The following is an 18,701-nucleotide window of genomic DNA, read 5'->3' on the forward strand; positions in this document are numbered from 1 at the left end:
TAATATAGTACTGGTTTTTCGTAAATTCTCAATTAAATCTAATTTCTTTTAGAGCTAGTCTAGTTTCCTGTTCTTGTACTAACTAGTTCAAACTGTCCAGAGAATAAAATTGTTATAGGAGGTATTTTCTCTGTGTAATTCTCATATGGGTACTGAATTTTGGTCTAATTGAGGAAGGAAATAAATGAAAACTATTTACCCCATGGATATTATATGTGTAGAATGTACTTCTCTGGATGTTAAATTGGAAAGTCACAAGGATCATCAAATTTCAGTGTTTAGATGTTTTGTGAATTATTTCCATGATTTGATGAAAAATCTTGATTGAAAATAATCTCTTACCCAGAAGCCATTTTCTCTCTGTAGTTGCTAATGATAATCTTCTGATTTTATTTAGATTAATTTAAAGTTTGGTATTAGAAAGCCAGAAGCGCGGACGGGAACTGAGACAGATACCTGTACAGCTTGTGCAGGTACCTTGATCCTTGAGTTTGCAGCTTTAAGTCGATTCACAGGAGCAACAATATTTGAGGTTTGCTTTCATAGTCTTTGATCTCTTGGGTATTGGGCATAACTAACTTTATATCTTTTTTTCATTGCTCAAGTATGAGGATTATCAATTGGATGATTACTGTCATTTTAGTGAACTTTTGTCTAGATTCCACATATGGTTTTTCTCAAAAACCTAGAAGTCATTGTGAGATATATATTAAGACAACTTTGCATTTGTTCACAAACTGTACATTTTTAGGTTTATTCTTAGGAGATTTCTAGCCATATTATAGGAATTTGATATCACAAATGTCTTATATGAAAAACTTTTTATTTGTTATACTTCTAGATGGTCTATTGCATTTCTGAAAACTTCACGAAATAGTGAAATTTTTGCACTTCTCTTGATAGAAAGTCATATCTGTAAGTTTGTTTACCCCAAGGTTAATGTTATTTCTTATCCAAAAGACTTAATATTCCCCAAGTAATTTGTTGTACACTAGCTATGTTTCACACTTTTAATTTTATCTGTATGTTTAAGCATGTTATTGTGTGCAATAATATCACAAAACACCCTCTTTTTCAAACATATGACTTAGGAAAATTTTTAAAAATTCAGCAAACAGCACACATAAAGCAAGCAGAAATAGGGACCACATACTAGCATTAAAGACTTTCTCTGAGTGTTAGTAAAACAAGTCAAGTGGTCTTTGTGCGTCTGTATGTTCAGAGTGTCAGGGACAGATTTATCACGTTTGGTTTAATTTTTATTCTGTACTTTGCTGACATATTTTCCTTTCATTGAAAAGTATAGTCACTTTTGCACTGTCTAATTGAACTACAAACTCAGATACTGATGCATTTATAGGTTAGGAAAGTGAGACTCAAAGAGGATACGATGCACAGCTATGGGTGAATGAGTAGAATTGGAATTAGAACCCATGCCTTTCTAAATTCAAAGCCCATGCTCTTTCCACTGGTGTATTTTGTACTTACGAGTAAATCTATTTGAAAATTATGATCTTTTTAACTTCATGAATATACAGTAATTTATTGTGAGAGAAGCAGCCTGATGCAGTTGACAGCATTGATCTAATACAGGGTTGGCAAACAACAGCCTTGGGGCCAGATCTAGCCACTGCCTATTTTTGTGAATAAAGTTTTATTGAAACACAGCCATGCTTATTTATTTATTTGCGACTATGACTGCATCTGTACTAAAGTGACAAGAGTCGAGTAATTGTGACAGTGACTGTATGGACCCATAATGCCTAAAATACTTATTACCTGGCAAAAAAAGTTTGCTGACTTTTGGTCTAATATATAAAGAGACGTGAGGAATTCTCATACTAGTTGTTCTATAATTCAGTTTTAAACTTTGGTTAAATCTTTGTTTCACTGGGCCTGTTTTCTTAACTGTAAGATAGGAACAGGGAAATCTTTATGAAACGAAATTATAGCATTTAATTAAAGCCATAGTTTGCTTTGTTTTAAAAAATCAGCATAAATAAGTTGAATCAAGAGCTAAGACTATTTTATACTCTGTTCTTAAATCTGCAAAGTGGCAAATTGGTTTAATTTTTTTTCTTCTGTAGAAGTACTTCTCCAGTGCTAAATAGATTCATGTTCTGAAATTAAGTTTAACTTAGAAACTCTCCTTTACATGTCTTATGCTTTTATATTTTATAACATCTTTCTATTGAAAGCTAAGAATTTGATCAGAAACTATTTTACTTTAGTGGCCAATGGGTAAAAATAAGTGGAAAAAAAAAGAAAAACGTTGTCATAAAGTTATGTTTGGTATTGTCAAATGAATACTGGTGAATTTATTTACTCTTCACTAACAAAGTTGCATGCTATGTAAAAGTGGGCTCTTGAAATGCCTGTTTGTGTTTCAGAGATGACATATCAACTTTGGAATTCTCTTCTAATTCTCTAAATAAGAGCATGTAAGGAGATTTTCACTTTGTATTTAAATGATAGAAATTACTTTAACAAGCGCATTTAATTATGGCAGCAATTAATATAATTTAAGAATACATGTATGTGAATGTGAACTTGCACTAGAAGTATTAGATGAACATGATGGTCTCAAAGTGAGATCCCTGCCACTAAATAGTATTTTTAGACTCATTCTTTTTACCTAGTCTTGATTGGCTGAAAAAGAGCCAAGATTTGACTTGTAAGGAAATTTAATTTAATGTATATATGTATTTTAATGATTATCATAGGAATTTTATACAATCCTTAAAATATTCTGTGAGCCTTTGACTTTTGTTTCTTTGTTTCCTGTTTCCCAGAGATGTGCAGTTCTTCAAGTATGTTTTTCTTTTTTTTTAATTATAGGAATATGCAAGAAAAGCTCTTGATTTTCTCTGGGAAAAAAGACAGCGAAGTAGTAATTTAGTGGGTGTGACTATAAATATTCATACTGGAGATTGGGTAAGAAAAGGTATGTAGGTTCGGCTTTTTAAATCAAGCCTTCATATCTTCAGAATGGTTGGGAAATACAGGATTTTCATTTGTTAAAATAATCTTTGAGACAGTATAAAGCATAGTTTTTCACCAGATTGCTGGAATTTTAATTTAACCTGATTTTCTTCTTTGGGACCAGATAACAGTACGCTCATTCTAGATAGACTTACTGTTTTACTTTATACCTTAATGGGTATTGCATTATAGATACAAGATATGGATGAAACACTAGAACTAGTTTCATTGAGAACTAGAGAATCAGAATACCTCGATCATCTCACATTAAGTGGAAATCTGTATTTATTAATGTTACCACTAGATGTTATTGAAGTGAATTGGAATCATGAGATAAATGTTACATGAACAAACAGGATATAGAATTATATAAAGAATATAATTTTATCTTATAAGACACCCCTATAGTGCATAGATGAATGGAAATATAGTAGAATATTTATTCTTAGTAAGATTATCTTATTTATTGTTTATTTAGTATTATGTAAGATTTTTCCAAATTTTATTTAAATGGTCCCTGAAACTAATCTGAATTCTGGCTTCAGAATTCTGCCATTTCTTTTCTTTTTTTTTAAACTTACTTGGAACTCAGGTGCAAATTAATTAGAATTAATTTTAAATTAATCATAATCCTTGGTTTTTAACACATTCATCATTGGTCCATGCATGGCACATTTTACTTAGTCATTTTTTTTTAAGATTTTATTTATTTGTCAGAGAGAGAGAGTGCGTACACGAGCAGTGGGAGGGGGGAAAGGGAGAAGCAGGCTTCCCACTGAGCAAGGAGCCCGACATGGGATTCGATCCTAGGACTTGGGATCATGACCTGAGCCAAAGGCAGATGCTTAACCGANCCATTTTACTTAGTCATTTTTTTTTAAGATTTTATTTATTTGTCAGAGAGAGAGAGAGTGCGTACACGAGCAGTGGGAGGGGGGAAAGGGAGAAGCAGGCTCCCCACTGAGTAAGGAGCCCGACATGGGATTCGATCCTAGGACTTGGGATCATGACCTGAGCCAAAGGCAGATGCTTAACCGACTGAGCCACCCAGGTGTCCCTTATTTTTAATAATGTAATAAGGACCCACAAATGGGCTATTACATGACAACATACACTTGTGCATATGATCCTTGACTCTTCCTGCCTCTGCAATCCCATACCTCTGCCTTCTCTAACTGAAATAGTCAACATTCTTATTTTCTACTGATCATTTGCTTTTGATAAAGTTTTATTGCATCTGTATGTATTCTTAAAAAGTATATTTTTTGTTTTGTTTTAAACCTTATATAATCATACCACATCATGCATACTTTTGAGACTTTTTTCACTTAATATATTGCATATTGTTGCATGAAGGTGTAGTTCTTTTTTTTTTTTTTTTAAGACTGCTGTATAATATTTTATTGGATGAATGAACCATAATCTGGGTAAATGCCAATCTAAATGGATTGTTTCCTGGATTTTACTATTGTGAATGGTAGTGCCATGAATATTTGTATGTTTCTCCTGTTATATATGTATAAGAGTTTTTCTTGGCTACGTGTGGAGGAGTGGAATTTTTAGATCATAGGATAAGTTAATGTTCAGCTTCAGGAGATAATGTCAAAATTGTTTTCAAAACTGTTTTCCAAAGTTGTTTCACCACTTCCACTAGCAAAATATAAGAGATCCCATGGACCAACATCCTCTGCATTGAGTAATGTCAGACTCAAAAGTTTTGCCCATGAAATAGATATACAAATGACTTCCTGTTGTAGTTTGATTTGTATTTCTTTGATCACTGATGATGTTGAACACTTCTTCATATTTATTGGTCATATAGGTTTCCCTTTTTTTGATATTGATGTTCTTGTATTTTGTCCATTTTCTATTCAGTTAGTTGTACTTCAGAAAATACTGTTGATACCTATATGATACTTAACGATTTATGTGATAACTATCCATTAAAATTTATTGACGTTTCCTTTTTGGCCCAGAATGTGGCCAGTTTTTTTTTCCCTTTCCCAGAGACAGAGAGAGAGTGCACATGCATGCCCACAGGGTGGGGGGAGGAGCAAAGGGAGAGGGGAAGGGAGAGAGTAAATCTTAAGAAGGCTTCATGCTCAGTGTAGAACCCAGTGTAGGCCTTGATTTTAGGACCCTGAAATCATGACCTGAGCCAAAACCAAGAGTCAGATGCCTAACCAACTGAGCCACCCAGGCGCCACAGTCATGGCTGGTTTTTGTGAACATTTTGCATGTTTTTTAAAAAGTGTATATTTTCTCATTGTTGGGTATAGATTTCTATATATGTCAATTTGCTCAGTCAACGTTGTTCAGATCTTTGCTGATTTTCTGTTTGCTTCACCTACCAAGAATTAAGAAAGATGGATAAAATTTCTGACAGTGATAGTGGACTTCCTAATATCTCCCTGTAGTTGTTTTGCTTTATATATATATTTTTGGGTGCATTAATCTATTTTATTGGGTGCATTCATTTAAAATAGCTTTCTCTTCTTAGTTGAGAGAAATATTTTTGTATGTTTTGTTTTAAACATACAAATGATTTAAAATATTTCATCATTATGCAGTGATCATCTCTAATGTTCTTTGTCTTACAGTCTATTTCATCTGATAGTAATACAGCTACATCAGCAGCATTTTGCTTAATTGCCTGATAAGTTTTTTTCTGTCCTTTTACTTTCAGTCTTTGCACGTGCTCATGCTCTAAGTGTAATTCTTATAAAATTTATAGATTTTTTAAAAAAGCCAATTTGTCAGTCTTTGTCTTTTAATTGGTGATTTCAGTCCATTTACATTTACTTGTATTTTTAATATATTTGGACTTATACTATCTTAATTGTAATTTCAGTGTGTTCCACTTTTCCTGTTTTCTCTTTAATCCTTTTGTTATTAAATGAAGCCTATAGTTGCCTCCTAGTAAGACATGAACTTTAGTATGTTCCCCTATCTCTTTCTCCCACAGCCCCAGCCTCCACCCCCCGTTTTGTTAATATTACATAGTTATTTAGTTCTTATTCACTATGAATATGTTCTTTCTTCTTTTGGTCTTAGTACAGCCCTCCTTCTCTTTCTTTAAAGGTAACAAACTGTCAAGGTATTTGGTCACTTGAACCTTGTATATTGCTTGCAATATCTGTTAGATTTGTCGCCCTTCTTACTTAAGTATTTATCCCCGTTTTCAGTAACTTTTAATAGTTTGAGGCCTTTTATGCCTAGCAGTTTTATTATGCTTTCGTATTTGACAGTTCGGCTGTATATAATTTTCTGTTTAAGTTCTTTTCCTTCAAGTCTTTGAAAATACAATTCTATTGTCTTCTTACATTGTATGAAAAATCTGATATGATTTGATTTTTATGCCCTTATGTGTGTGATCTACTCTTCCTCTATGGAGACTAAGAATATCAAAAGCAAAGAGAAATTTCTAAAAATGTAATTGTAATTTTGGGTGTAGAATTTTCTTTAGCTCTCCTTTTGATATTCTGTAGGTCCTTTCTATTTAAAATCTTTGTTTTTAATTGATGAAAACTGGTCTTATTTTTTAGATATTCTTTTCATTTTTATTAATCTCTCTTTTTGCAGTTCCTGCTATTCTAAATCACTTCTGTTTCTGTCCTCCATATATTTTACCTTTATATTTTCTTTCTTTTTTTTTTCTGCTTTTTTTTCTTCTGGAAGAGTGCTACATGTGATCTTTCAGTTTGCTGTTCTGTTCCTCAGCTGTATCCTTTATGCTATATATCCCATCTGTTTTGTTATTTTAACTGTTAATTTTTTAGTCCATATATTTCTGCCTGATTAAAAAATTTTTCTTCATGGGATGCCTGACTGGCTCAGTTGGTAGAGTATGTGTTCAATCCCCATGTAGGGTATAGAGCTTCTTAAGGGTTTTTTTTTCTTCTTATTTTATATTGTTAATATCTTCCCGATCCTTAGTATGTCTATTAGGCTAATTGTGCCTGTTCCCAGGAGTAATCCGGAGGATACCTGGAGCACCGACCTGAGTTGTAGCAAGTGTAGGAGGAGATGTGTCGTAAGATAGTGGTTGGGTAGAAGCAAGAGCAAAACTCTAGCATATCCCTCCTGTTTGATTCTTTCTTAGCCATGTCTGGCTGCCTTCTGCTCCAGGCCAAAGCCACCCTCTCCCCGACCTGCCCTACCCATGCCGCCAGGTTTCTTACAGTTTTCTTATTTTCCTTCTGTGGTCCTCAGTGATGACCTTGGAGGAAGAAGATAACAACCGTGTTAGTTGCAGCAATTAAAATTGGCATCTCCAAACAGCAGCAGTCTTGATATCATATCTACTCTAAATGTAAAGATTGATGTCTTACTGATAAAGGGTCTAAATGTTTTTAAAAATGCATAATGGTCCTCTCTAATATTTCCTTTTTTGAGTTCCTCACTGAGAAAATGAGCTTTGAGAAACTTCTTAAAACTAGTATCTCCTGCTTTTAAATAAGACTTATGTAACCCAATTTTGCAAAGTAAGATTCTTTTTTTGTAAATATACAAACATTATCAGCAAGGAACCATTGTTATTCATAAAGTAGGGTTAATATTTCTATAAATGCTGAGTTTTTCCTTTAAACAGTTTTATGTTTAGACTAATGTTTCATTCTTAGTGTACTAATACCTGCATTTGTACCGTCAAGAGTTTTTAAGACTTGTTTAATAGTCACGTTTATATGTATTTTTTCCATAGATAGTGGAGTTGGAGCAGGGATTGATTCATATTATGAATATCTATTGAAAGCCTATGTCTTGCTTGGAGATGACAGTTTTCTGGAAAGATTTAATACAGTAAGTTGATCTAATTTTATATTAACTTTAGAGCCAATTTTATTTGAGTGCCAGATTTTGATAGAAAATGAATTATCTGAGTGACAGTCTGAGAAATAATCTTTTTAAAATGTGTATTAGTTTTTTTTACCAGTATTCCCTGATGTTGGACAGGGACAGGACAAAGCTACATACATTCCAAAAATTAGTTTACAAAATGGTTTTGTTTTCATCTCTCATCAGAAGTTTTTAAGTTCTGCCAGTAAATCATAGACTAGGTAGATTTGAGTTTACCTAATCTTTTACACAAGGAGGAGAATTATTGAAATAAATTATGTTATCTTTCTCCTTTGGATTCCAATTCTTTTTGAAATCTTGGAAGTTTGGCCTAGTCCTTGAGCACACCAAGTTTGCAGGACTTTGGAGATGTAGAGAAACTAGTGAGTATTCATTTCAAAAGCAGGTCTATAACTCTTGAAGTCTGGGTCAGAACTACAGGCGTATATTTAGGGGAGAAGGGGGAGCATTATTGAGCCTGATTGGATTGCCTTTGTATAATTGAAATCAGTATAGCAGACTAATCAGCTAATCACTGTATTCTTTTGAAATCATTTAGAATTTCTTTGTGCACCCATCGGTTCACCCACGTTACTGTGAGACAGTATGGTATAGTGGCTAAAGTATGGGAGTTGTCCTGCTTGGGTTTAAATCATGGTGTACCACTGGTTTTTTGACTTTGGGCAAGTAACTTTGCACTGTTTGTTCCTTATCCACAAAATGGGAATACTAGTATTATTCATAGAGTTCTTGGAAAGATTAAATAAGCTAGTGCATGTGAAGTGTTAGAACAGTGTCTTAGCATCTAGCAGATACTCAATAATAAATAATAGATGAGTTAGGAAAAACCAATAAGAGACCTAATAAGTTGCCAACTGAATACTTTAAAGATTTTATTTTTTTTTTTTTTATTTATTTGACAGAGATAGAGACAGCCAGCGAGAGAGGGAACACAAGCAGAGGGAGTGGGAGAGGAAGAAGCAGGCTCATAGCAGAAGAGCCTGATGTGGGGCTCGATCCCGCAACGCCGGGATCACGCCCTGAGCCGAAGGCAGACGCTTAACCGCTGTGCCACCCAGGCGCCCCTTAATGGTTTCTCTTTAAGGAANTAGGTTTTTTTTGTTGGCTCATTATCATGGATTGACTAACAGCTCAATCTGTTGTCAAACCTGAGAAATATCTAGGAGAAGATGATAAAAGAAGGGGGAAAAAGGTTCTTACGAACATAAAAGACAGATGTAGCAGACTGTAAGCGTGGTAACAATGATCAAATGCATTAATTTAAGTAGTGGTGAGCACCGGAGTAGTACATTAGCTGAGAGGGGACCAAATTTCCTATACACAGGAGAAAACACAACTAATTCTGTAATACAGAAGCCTGTAACTATATTTCAAGAGGACATAAGAGCATCCCTTGGCCACAACCATGGGCCAGTNCAGGTTTTTTTTGTTGGCTCATTATCATGGATTGACTAACAGCTCAATCTGTTTTCAAACCTGAGAAATATCTAGGAGAAGATGATAAAAGAAGGGAAAAGGTTCTTACGAACATAAAAGACAGATGTAGCAGACTGTAAGCGTGGTAACAATGATCAAATGCATTAATTTAAGTAGTGGTGAGCACCGGAGTAGTACATTAGCTGAGAGGGGACCAAATTTCCTATACACAGGAGAAAACACAACTAATTCTGTAATACAGAAGCCTGTAACTATATTTCAAGAGGACATAAGAGCATCCCTTGGCCACAACCATGGGCCAGTCCCACAAGACAGCAATAGGATCTCCCTTCAGAAGATTTTATATTAACTATAGTCTTTAATATTCTGTATCAGAATTAACACAGGGGAGTGTATATATATTTTAGAAAGATTTCCATATAGAATAATTTAAATATTTAAATAGTTAATTAATAATAAATTTATTTATATATAAATTCAGGTTTACTTTCTTCACAGTGCAATTTAATTACTGTTTTTCAAATAATACGTCTTTCTTCATCTACTTCCATGAACGCATACTGTGATCTTCTAGCACTACGATGCCATAATGAGGTACATCAGCCAGCCGCCTCTGCTACTCGATGTGCACATCCACAAGCCAATGCTGAATGCTCGCACTTGGATGGATGCTTTGCTCGCCTTTTTTCCAGGTTTGCAGGTAAAAAAAAAACAAACAAAACCCACAAAAAACCCCGTACTTTTTAAGTAATAATGTAGAACAATTAAGTGCATATGTGATCTCTCAAATTGAATTACCAAAATGGAGTCACATTTTAAAATTTATTAATGTACACTTTTCTTTTTATATAATGACTCTAGATAAAATCACTTCATATTTTATTAGGTAATTCTGTTGTTATTGTTGACTTCTAGGTCTTAAAGGGGGATATTAGACCTGCTATTGAAACTCATGAAATGTTATATCAGGTGATTAAAAAACATAATTTCCTACCAGAGGTAAGCAAATCGTCTTTGGAATTCTAATTTACATATACTATAAATTGCTCTTTTAAAGATAGCAAATGTTATCTTCAGGATTGGCTTATTCTTTTTTATTTGTTTCTTTTCCTGGTTAGATAGTTTATTTAATTTGTTTTTTGTTTATATAATACTTTATATGTTTTTCCTTTTTCTCATGATCAAGAGAAGTCTAATTTAAGGTAATGCTGACCATTTATGGAAAAAAAAAAAAAAAAAGAAAATATCCCAAATTAGTATTTCTCAGCCTTTTCTAATCTCTGCCATTGCATACCTAGTGTCTCATTCTAACTTTTACATATATTCACCAGCTAGAGAAGACTTTTTTACTCTTTATTTTCTAAAGATTATTTTATGAAAATGATATACATTGAACATATACTCTTCCTGATCACATAGACTGCCTGGTTTTTATATATTAGTAATAAATATTCTTGCTAGCTTGTTATGGCAAAATCTTAACCGCACACATTTTGGCTTTCCAGAAATGTGCCATTAAAAATTTCCAAATTCGTGTATGTATTCTGTCCCTGCTTATTCACTATGGTCTGTGAGATATCTAAGCCTTCCACCAATTTAGATTGCTTCCTAAGGTGTTTGTTTTAGAAAGTGTAGTTTTGTTAGACTTCAGGTAAGTAGGACTGTGCATGGTAGAAAATTCATATCACTCAGAATAAACCAAGGTTCGACTAAAAACATCATATCACAGATGAAGTTTTATTTGGTTCCCATAAAGGTTTTGGTTTTATTTTAATCTTTTTTTTTTAAAAAAAACCAGTTGGCTCTGTTAGTGAATAATTTCAAGTGAGACTAGTTTTATTTTTAAATAATGCCTTGTCTCACTCCACAGAGGATTTGAAGTTGTTATAAAAGAAAGCATATGCTAAAATGCTAAAATAGAAATATGAGAACGAGGGACTTAATAATTAAGAGGAAAAAATGGAGATAAGGAAAAAGAAGAAAACACAAAGACCCATGTAGTGGCATTACTGAGTTTGATAGTTTTCTCTAACTTTCCTAATAGCCAAAATGATCGTTTGCAAAAATGATTACATGTAATTGGTAAAAATAGCACCTTGGCAAAAATGAATTGTGATTTTAAGGAATGAAAATTTTCATTTTATAGATGAAAATTGTTATCAGTATTTTAATCCTTTTTTATGATCTAACTTATGTCCTACTATGTACTCTAGAACCACTTGTTTATTTTTTAAATCACATTTCTGTACCTATTTACGTGTTGTTTTGTCCAGGCATTTACCACAGATTTCAGGGTGCATTGGGCTCAACATCCTTTAAGACCAGAATTTGCAGAAAGTACCTACTTCTTGTATAAAGTAAGCTATTTTACCTCTCTTTTTGCTGTTTAGTCCCCATTCTCTGTTGGATATCTCACTACCTTATAATAGTAATTGGGTTTTCAAAGTCCTTGTTTAATGTTATAATGGTTGGATATGTTATGGTTTTCATTCATCTAGTCCATAAAAGAGTTGACATCTAAGTTTTGTGGCTCTTCAAAATATTTACATTTCTTAAAAGAGAAATGTTATATTCTAGAGCTGCTTTCTAAAGCATGTCTCTTACCTTTCTGGGCATTAAAAATTTTATCAAAGGGCTGAGATACATAGTTGGACAGCTTTCCAGTTGTGTGTTTAAGAAATCCCATAAAGCAGATCCATGGCTTATTTCCAGAGCTAAGTTCTGTGTAACATGTGCTCCAGTGCCTGATACAATGTCTAAGCACCTAGTAGGTACTCAATAAATATCTGATAAATGAGTGGGTATATGGTAATATATAAGCTATATATACGTATACATATATTCTCCTTTTTAATAGGCTACAGGAGACCCTTACTACCTTGAAGTAGGGAAAACACTTATTGAAAATTTAAATAAATATGCTAGAGTGCCTTGCGGATTTGCTGCCATGAAGGATGTTCGTACTGGAAGTCATGAGGACAGGTAAAACAATTCCTAACGTCCCCTTTCCTCAGGGTAACTCTGAAACAACACAAAATACAACTCTTATTTAGAATTCAGATAAGCTTAATGCTTCTACAAAAGGTTCTTGAAGATGCAAAACATAGTTCATTGTGTTTATTTTTTTAAACTCTTGAATAGGCTCTTTAAAATTGTTTGAACAGTTTGTATTTTCATCATAGTGCCTGGCATATAGTAGGTGCTCAAATGATTTTTAAGTAGATGAATAAATGAATGTTAAATGTCAGAACCTTGGTATTAGGAGTATTAGGAATGGGAGGAGGGGGTTCTGTGTTAATAGTTTTTATATTATGTACAGTGTTAGAAATTATCAAGATGATGATGAATGATCTGGATTATAATTTGTGTTGAGTCAAAAATTCCTCAAAGTATATCTTGGTTAATGTGTGTATTCTTCTTCTCTTGCCGATTTGGAGGGCTGGGGAAGACCATTGGCAATTTCTCTTTCATCGGATACTGGATAGATGTGGATGGCATGAAATACTCAAGCTTGAAAAGCATACTTTGGTTACTGTGATATTCACGAACATTACAGTTATCCCAGAATTACTTATCTGGTTATTTTAACCATCCGGAACCTAGCAACACATCTCTAATGAACACTAATGTTTGTTTATTTGGTTACCAAATGTTCATTCCACAGGTAGTTTATGAAGTGTTTTATGTGCCAGAGTTAACTAGTTTTTGAGGATTAAAGATAGAAGACATGTCTTTTTCCATCTTTGAATCACTGAGAGTAGGCAGGTAAATAGACGTTACAACATTGTATATGTGCCATGAAACATATTGAAGTTTGGGATGTGACAGTCCTTGCAAGGTTTCTGGAGTCTCCTGTATCTTGAAGGATGAGCAAGGATGAGAGAAAAGTAGTAAAAGTAATTTCAGGCAGAGGGACTAGAGGCAGGTGAGACACAGCTCTCATCGTTTACTCGGAGTTGTCCCTTAGTCCTTCACTCAAGAGTATTTAGTTAATAGTTAATGAGGCTTGAGACCTACTTCCCTGATCATAGCTGATGAGAATGGATAGGTTTTGGGAAGTAGGCAGGCAGATACCAGCAAGAAATGAAAACAGATAGGCTGTGTGTTTAACATTTATTGACTGCTTCCTACATTCTGGACACTCTTCTAACTAAGCCCCTGCTTTGTTTATTAATGCATTCGATCTTGACAACAACCCTCTGAAGTGTAATTTGTATTACAATCTTCATTGTATAGATGAAGAAGCCGAGGCTCAGAAAAGTTGGGGAACTTACCTAAGGTCACACGATTAGGACGGTTAAGTCAGAATGCTTATCAAGGCAGATTGGCTCTTGAACACAATGCTGTTCTGGCAACTCATGCAAGGAACAATAATTAAGCACCGACTGTATGCCAGGCACTGCACTTAGGTGTGGGGATGGAAAGAAGAATTAGAACCAGTTCCTGCCCTCCCTTGACTTGTAGTTAGTGAAGAAGATAGGTGTGTAAAGAAATTATTACAACCATATGATTTGTGCTGTAGTAGAAAAAAGAGTAACAGGTTGAGGAATTACAGAGGAAGGCATGATTTATTCTATTTAGAGAGTTCCAGTTTTCTAAATTTAGCATTCTTCTATTTTTCCCTATCAAACATTCCTTATATGACATTGTTTCTAGACCGTTTACCACTGCCTTTGCCCCAGTCTGATTATATTCCAATGTATAGAGTATCTCTTAAAATATCATGCCCAGAATTAACCATACTGAAGATGTGCTGGCAAAACATCACTGTTCAAAACAGTTGTGAGGTTGCTCATTTTCTGAGCGGCTGATGGGTTTACACCCTCTATCCACTTGAGGATCACTGCTTCATCAGCTCACCGTTCCTCATGGCAGCATTGTATCTCTCCTGCATTTGGCCCAGCAGAAGCTTGGGAACTCCTAATCTTCAGCATTCTGTGTTACTAGATGTGCTTTAGATATTTTAGCAGCTTTATTATACTTAACTCACAGTGAGCTTGTGGCCAGTTGACTTCAGTTACTTAATTGTGGCCTGCTGACAAAAGGGTATTCTCCATCCTGCTTTTGAGCAAGTGATTTTTTTTTTTAGTGTAAACTTAGAGCTTTATACTTAGCAAAATTTGATTTTGTTGGGCTTTGTGTGTGTGTGTGTGTGTTTTCTAGGCCTAAAAGAGAGTTTGAATTTCATCTCAGTCATCTAACGTACTATTACCTGTTTTCAGTGATCTGCAGCTTAGATGGACACACCTTAAAAAATTTCCGTCTAAATTGTTGGGGAAGAATTCTGATTAGGACCATGACTAGTGTACCTCATGGTGTGACACTTGAGAGCTTTCAAGTAACAAGCTCTTTGCATCTGGTTGCTTATTCCCTTACAGATCTACTGGTGTTATCCCCTGGCTCACCAGCATACGTACACACTATTTTCAAGATGGAAATATCTGTATGTTCCTTAACAATCACTGAAAGAATATAAATGGCAAAAAGGATATGAAAATCTTCCCTAAGACACTTCCCTACTTGCTCACCCTAAGATAACCACTGTTGGCTCTTTGATAGACAGTCTTCCAGACAGTTTTATTGCATATGTGTTTGCATTTGTGTATATGTTAGTGGTTTCTTAATACAAATTCGATTATATGATATGATACCCAGTTTGCTAGCTTTACCCAACTCATACTGTAGTGATCTTACCATTTCTTTGTTCTTAGTGTTTACAAATCATGTTTCATAATCAGTTCTAGAATTCACCGAAAATCAACACCCTGCTCTTCAGTCTATACTTCTCAAGTTAGCATTTGCTCATGATAATAACTATCCCCCAGAAAAAGTTAAATTATCGTAAGTATATTGCAGGTTGACAGGAAGTGTTTTATCTATTCTGAAAAGATTAACATACAAAATGTTCAAAAAAGTTTTGAAACATTACAGGTGAGTTGTTGTTCCAAAACAAAACATCATTGATGTATAGGAAAAATAATGATAGCTCTGTTTTTGAGCTCCTACATATGCCAGGTGCTATGCTAATTAATGGATTTGTAGTATCTCATTTAGTCTTTGCCCCAGTGTTAGGCATGTGTTACTACTATGTCCTTTCCAGAAGAATAAACTGAAGCTCACAGTCCTTATATAATATCCCCATCATTACACAGCTCGTCAGTGGAAAGTCTTTTCTATTCCCAAAGCCCGTTTCTTTACCTCTATGTTCATTGCCTCTCTAGTTCATTCTTTAGTAATACTGTTAAAACTTGCTTTTGATTTAGTAAATGTTTATTGAGTGCCTACTGTGTGCTAGGACTTGTGCTTGGCTGGAGGTGTGAAACTATGCAATCTGTCCAGTAAATTACAAGTTATTACTGCCAAAACGTAGGATGCTTTGGGAGGTAGTAAATGTAATTAATTCCATTTACCTTAACTCCATGTAACAGCTGTGCTCTATTTCTGCCAGTTTTAATTTTATTAAAGCTTTTCTTTAAAATGTTTATTAAAGCATTATAACATTAAATCTGTAAAGTCACATATATTTTTATCTCCTTTGTTTCTTCTATATTTCTTTTAACAGGTATTTAAATATTTACAAAGTTATAATGATAGTCCCTGTGATTTTGTGTTGTACTTTTTTCATTTAATTTTTTGTAAGTGATTTCCTTTACCTTTAAAGCCGCCTTGTTTATCACTTAAATGGCTACATAATGAACTCCATCAAAATTGTATTACTTTATCCAGTTTAATATTAATTGAGTTCTTGTGTGGCTCTCAGTAGTAAAGTTTATCTGTATTACCTCCCTGCTGTTGGTTCTCTGTAGAAGAAATGGAAAACTCTCCTTCATTGGAAGGCCAACAGGAAAATCTTGTCTGTATGTTGACAAGGTTTAGTGTACCTGTGTGGCAGGCAGCCCATCTGGTCTTTTTCATTTCCTTGGAATATGCTTGGCGTCAAGACTGTTACCACTGGGGGTAGATAGATTCTATAGTACTTTGGACATCTAAATTGGTATAGACATGTTTATTGACCTTAACTCTGTTTCAGAGAGTTGGCATTTGAATATTTTTATGTTCTTAGATTTATTTGTGACCTTTTATTTTAGAATGGATTCTTTCTTCTTGGCTGAAATGTTTAAATATCTTTACCTGTTATTTGCGGATAAAGAAGACATTATTTTTGACATAGAAGATTACATTTTTACAACAGAAGCTCATCTGTTACCTCTTTGGCTCTCTACTACAAATCAAAGCATCTCTAAGAAGAATACAGTAGGTTATGTTTTTTAATTAAATGTCTTATTCTCTTTCATGTGTTTATTTTTCCAAGTGAAAAGTAATCCATGAATAGAATTCAATAAATATATGTATGGTAGGAGGAAAGTACATTTGTTATTTTATTTTGTTTTCTTTTATTGTACTGTTTTATCCTGTATACACTTACTACTTATTGTATTCTTGTTTTGTTTTTATTGTTTTATCCTGTATACACTTAGGTTTCACTTAATGTTTCATTTGAACCAACTATAGTGTTAAATAATTATTTTTATTTATGTAATATTGTTTTATATTGTAGACTTCAGAATATACAGAACTGGATGACAGTAATTTTGATTGGACTTGTCCAAACACTCAGATTCTCTTCCCTAATGACCCATTGTATGCTCAGAGCATTCGTGAACCCTTGAAAAATGTGGTGGATAAGAGCTGTCCTAGAGGCATCATCAGAGTGTAAGATGTATTATTTTGTATTTGTTAATAACGAAGTTAATTGTTAGTAAATGACAGAGAGTATAAAGAACATATAACAGCCAAGAAAACATTCACTTAGACCAAAGACATACTGAAGTATGTAGTTATTACTAATTAAAAATTATTCATTGGTAAAGTTAGATGGCAAAGTTTATTCTGCAGTAATGTCTTTTTTATTATGGAAATTTTGTTATGGAAATTTGGTGGTTATTTTGTTTAATGAACTAAGTATTAATAGTCAGTGGGTGGTATATAATAGTTTTTAACTTCTGTAGTTCATTTTTACACAGAATAGTTTTGTCAAATACTTCCACATGTCTTGTATATGTAGAAAGTATTTTTCCTTTAATCTATGGTTTCTATGTAGTGAAAATATAGTTTTTCTGTTTTATTTGATTTTATTTTTTGATGAAGTACTTATTCTTGTTTTTTAAATTAAATTTTTTGGCTTAATGAGTTCATTTTTTCCCAAATAGTTACATTGGAAAGGCCATCATAAGAAATTTAAAAAAAATTTTTTAAGTGAGTGTTATTATTCACAGATAGAAGTATTATTTTGCTTTTAAAATATTGGGAGAGAACCTTGTTTTTCAAGGAAGAAATCAATAATAACAAATCCCCAAGCCAACCTATTCTGTACTATTAGATAGTTATAAGGCTGTTGACTAATATAATCTTGTCGATAATATGTATGCTTTGGTAACTGTAAAGTATAAAGTATATTAAGTATAACTTAATAACCTAAGTTATATATGGGAAAATAGCTATTCCAGTTTTTCCAGTTTCATTAGTTCTAAAACTAGCAATTTTGCAAATATCTAAAATTATTTTTATTTGTCTTAGGTTTTTCCCCAGTTCTGATTTGTAGTTTTTTAAGCCTTGCCTGTAATTACTTTTAGCAGAGAGGAGAGTTTCAGGAGTGGAGCTAAACCCCCTCTGAGAGCCAGAGATTTCATGGCCACTAACCCTGAACATTTAGAAATCTTGAAGAAGATGGGGGTGAGTTTGATTCACCTCAAAGATGGGAGAGTCCAGTTGGTTCAACATGCAATCCAAGTAAGCCATTGCTGTACTAATTAGATACCATCTCTGCCCTTTTTGGTCTCATCAGCTTTCATAAGATAATGACATTTGGCTTTCTAAACTTTTAATATATGATTTATAGTTAGAGAATCAGAATTTTAGGACTTGGAAGTATCTTGGAAAGCCATGTAATTCAGTCCCTTCATAGTATAAATCAAATCACAAATAGGTTGGGTAATTTGCTTAAGTCAATAGAGTCAAATGTAGAGCTCAAGTCCAGATTTTTCTGTTTCTCAGAACCTTGTCTCTCCACTATTTAGAGCAAATCTTAAAAGCTAATAATTAGTTTTAATATCTCTGTAGTTTACAGTATTTTAATTTCCAAAAAGCTACTGAATCTAAGTATTTTATTCATTGTGGAAATCAAAATTTGCAAGTATTTGTCTATGCCTAGGAAAAATAGCATGCCTTTTTGGGAAAAAAAATTTTTTTTTTCGCTTTAAAAGCTTTCATAACATGAGGCCTTTTAATTTTTTACCTTATTCACCTTATTAGTACATTGATTCTGAGAAAACACATTTTGCTAAAGAATTTCAACATGGAACCATACCTGGTATCCCTTAATCTCAAATTCAACCTTCCCACAGCCTTAGTTTCCCCTCTGATTT

General features: G+C 33.6%; 1 protein-coding gene across 2 annotated transcripts in view; it reads left to right on the plus strand.

The window, feature by feature from the left end:
* The window catches only part of EDEM3 (ER degradation enhancing alpha-mannosidase like protein 3), a 66,248-nt gene that overhangs the window by 30,336 nt on the left and 17,211 nt on the right, over window positions 1-18,701 (plus strand). Inside the window, exons 7-16 of one of the 2 annotated variants that reach the window (XM_019801374.2) lie at window positions 398-532; window positions 2,839-2,944; window positions 7,685-7,782; window positions 9,851-9,976; window positions 10,192-10,275; window positions 11,550-11,633; window positions 12,134-12,258; window positions 16,365-16,530; window positions 16,835-16,989; window positions 17,910-18,066. In XM_019801374.2, coding sequence (XP_019656933.2) covers window positions 398-532; window positions 2,839-2,944; window positions 7,685-7,782; window positions 9,851-9,976; window positions 10,192-10,275; window positions 11,550-11,633; window positions 12,134-12,258; window positions 16,365-16,530; window positions 16,835-16,989; window positions 17,910-18,066 — 1,236 coding nt within the window. The remainder of the gene's footprint in view (window positions 1-397; window positions 533-2,838; window positions 2,945-7,684; window positions 7,783-9,850; window positions 9,977-10,191; window positions 10,276-11,549; window positions 11,634-12,133; window positions 12,259-16,364; window positions 16,531-16,834; window positions 16,990-17,909; window positions 18,067-18,701) is intronic. The other variant, XM_002920848.4, reaches the window with a different exon arrangement.

Source organism: Ailuropoda melanoleuca, chromosome 8 (assembly GCF_002007445.2).
Source record: "Ailuropoda melanoleuca isolate Jingjing chromosome 8, ASM200744v2, whole genome shotgun sequence".
In the NCBI taxonomy this organism is placed as follows: domain Eukaryota; kingdom Metazoa; phylum Chordata; class Mammalia; order Carnivora; family Ursidae; genus Ailuropoda; species Ailuropoda melanoleuca.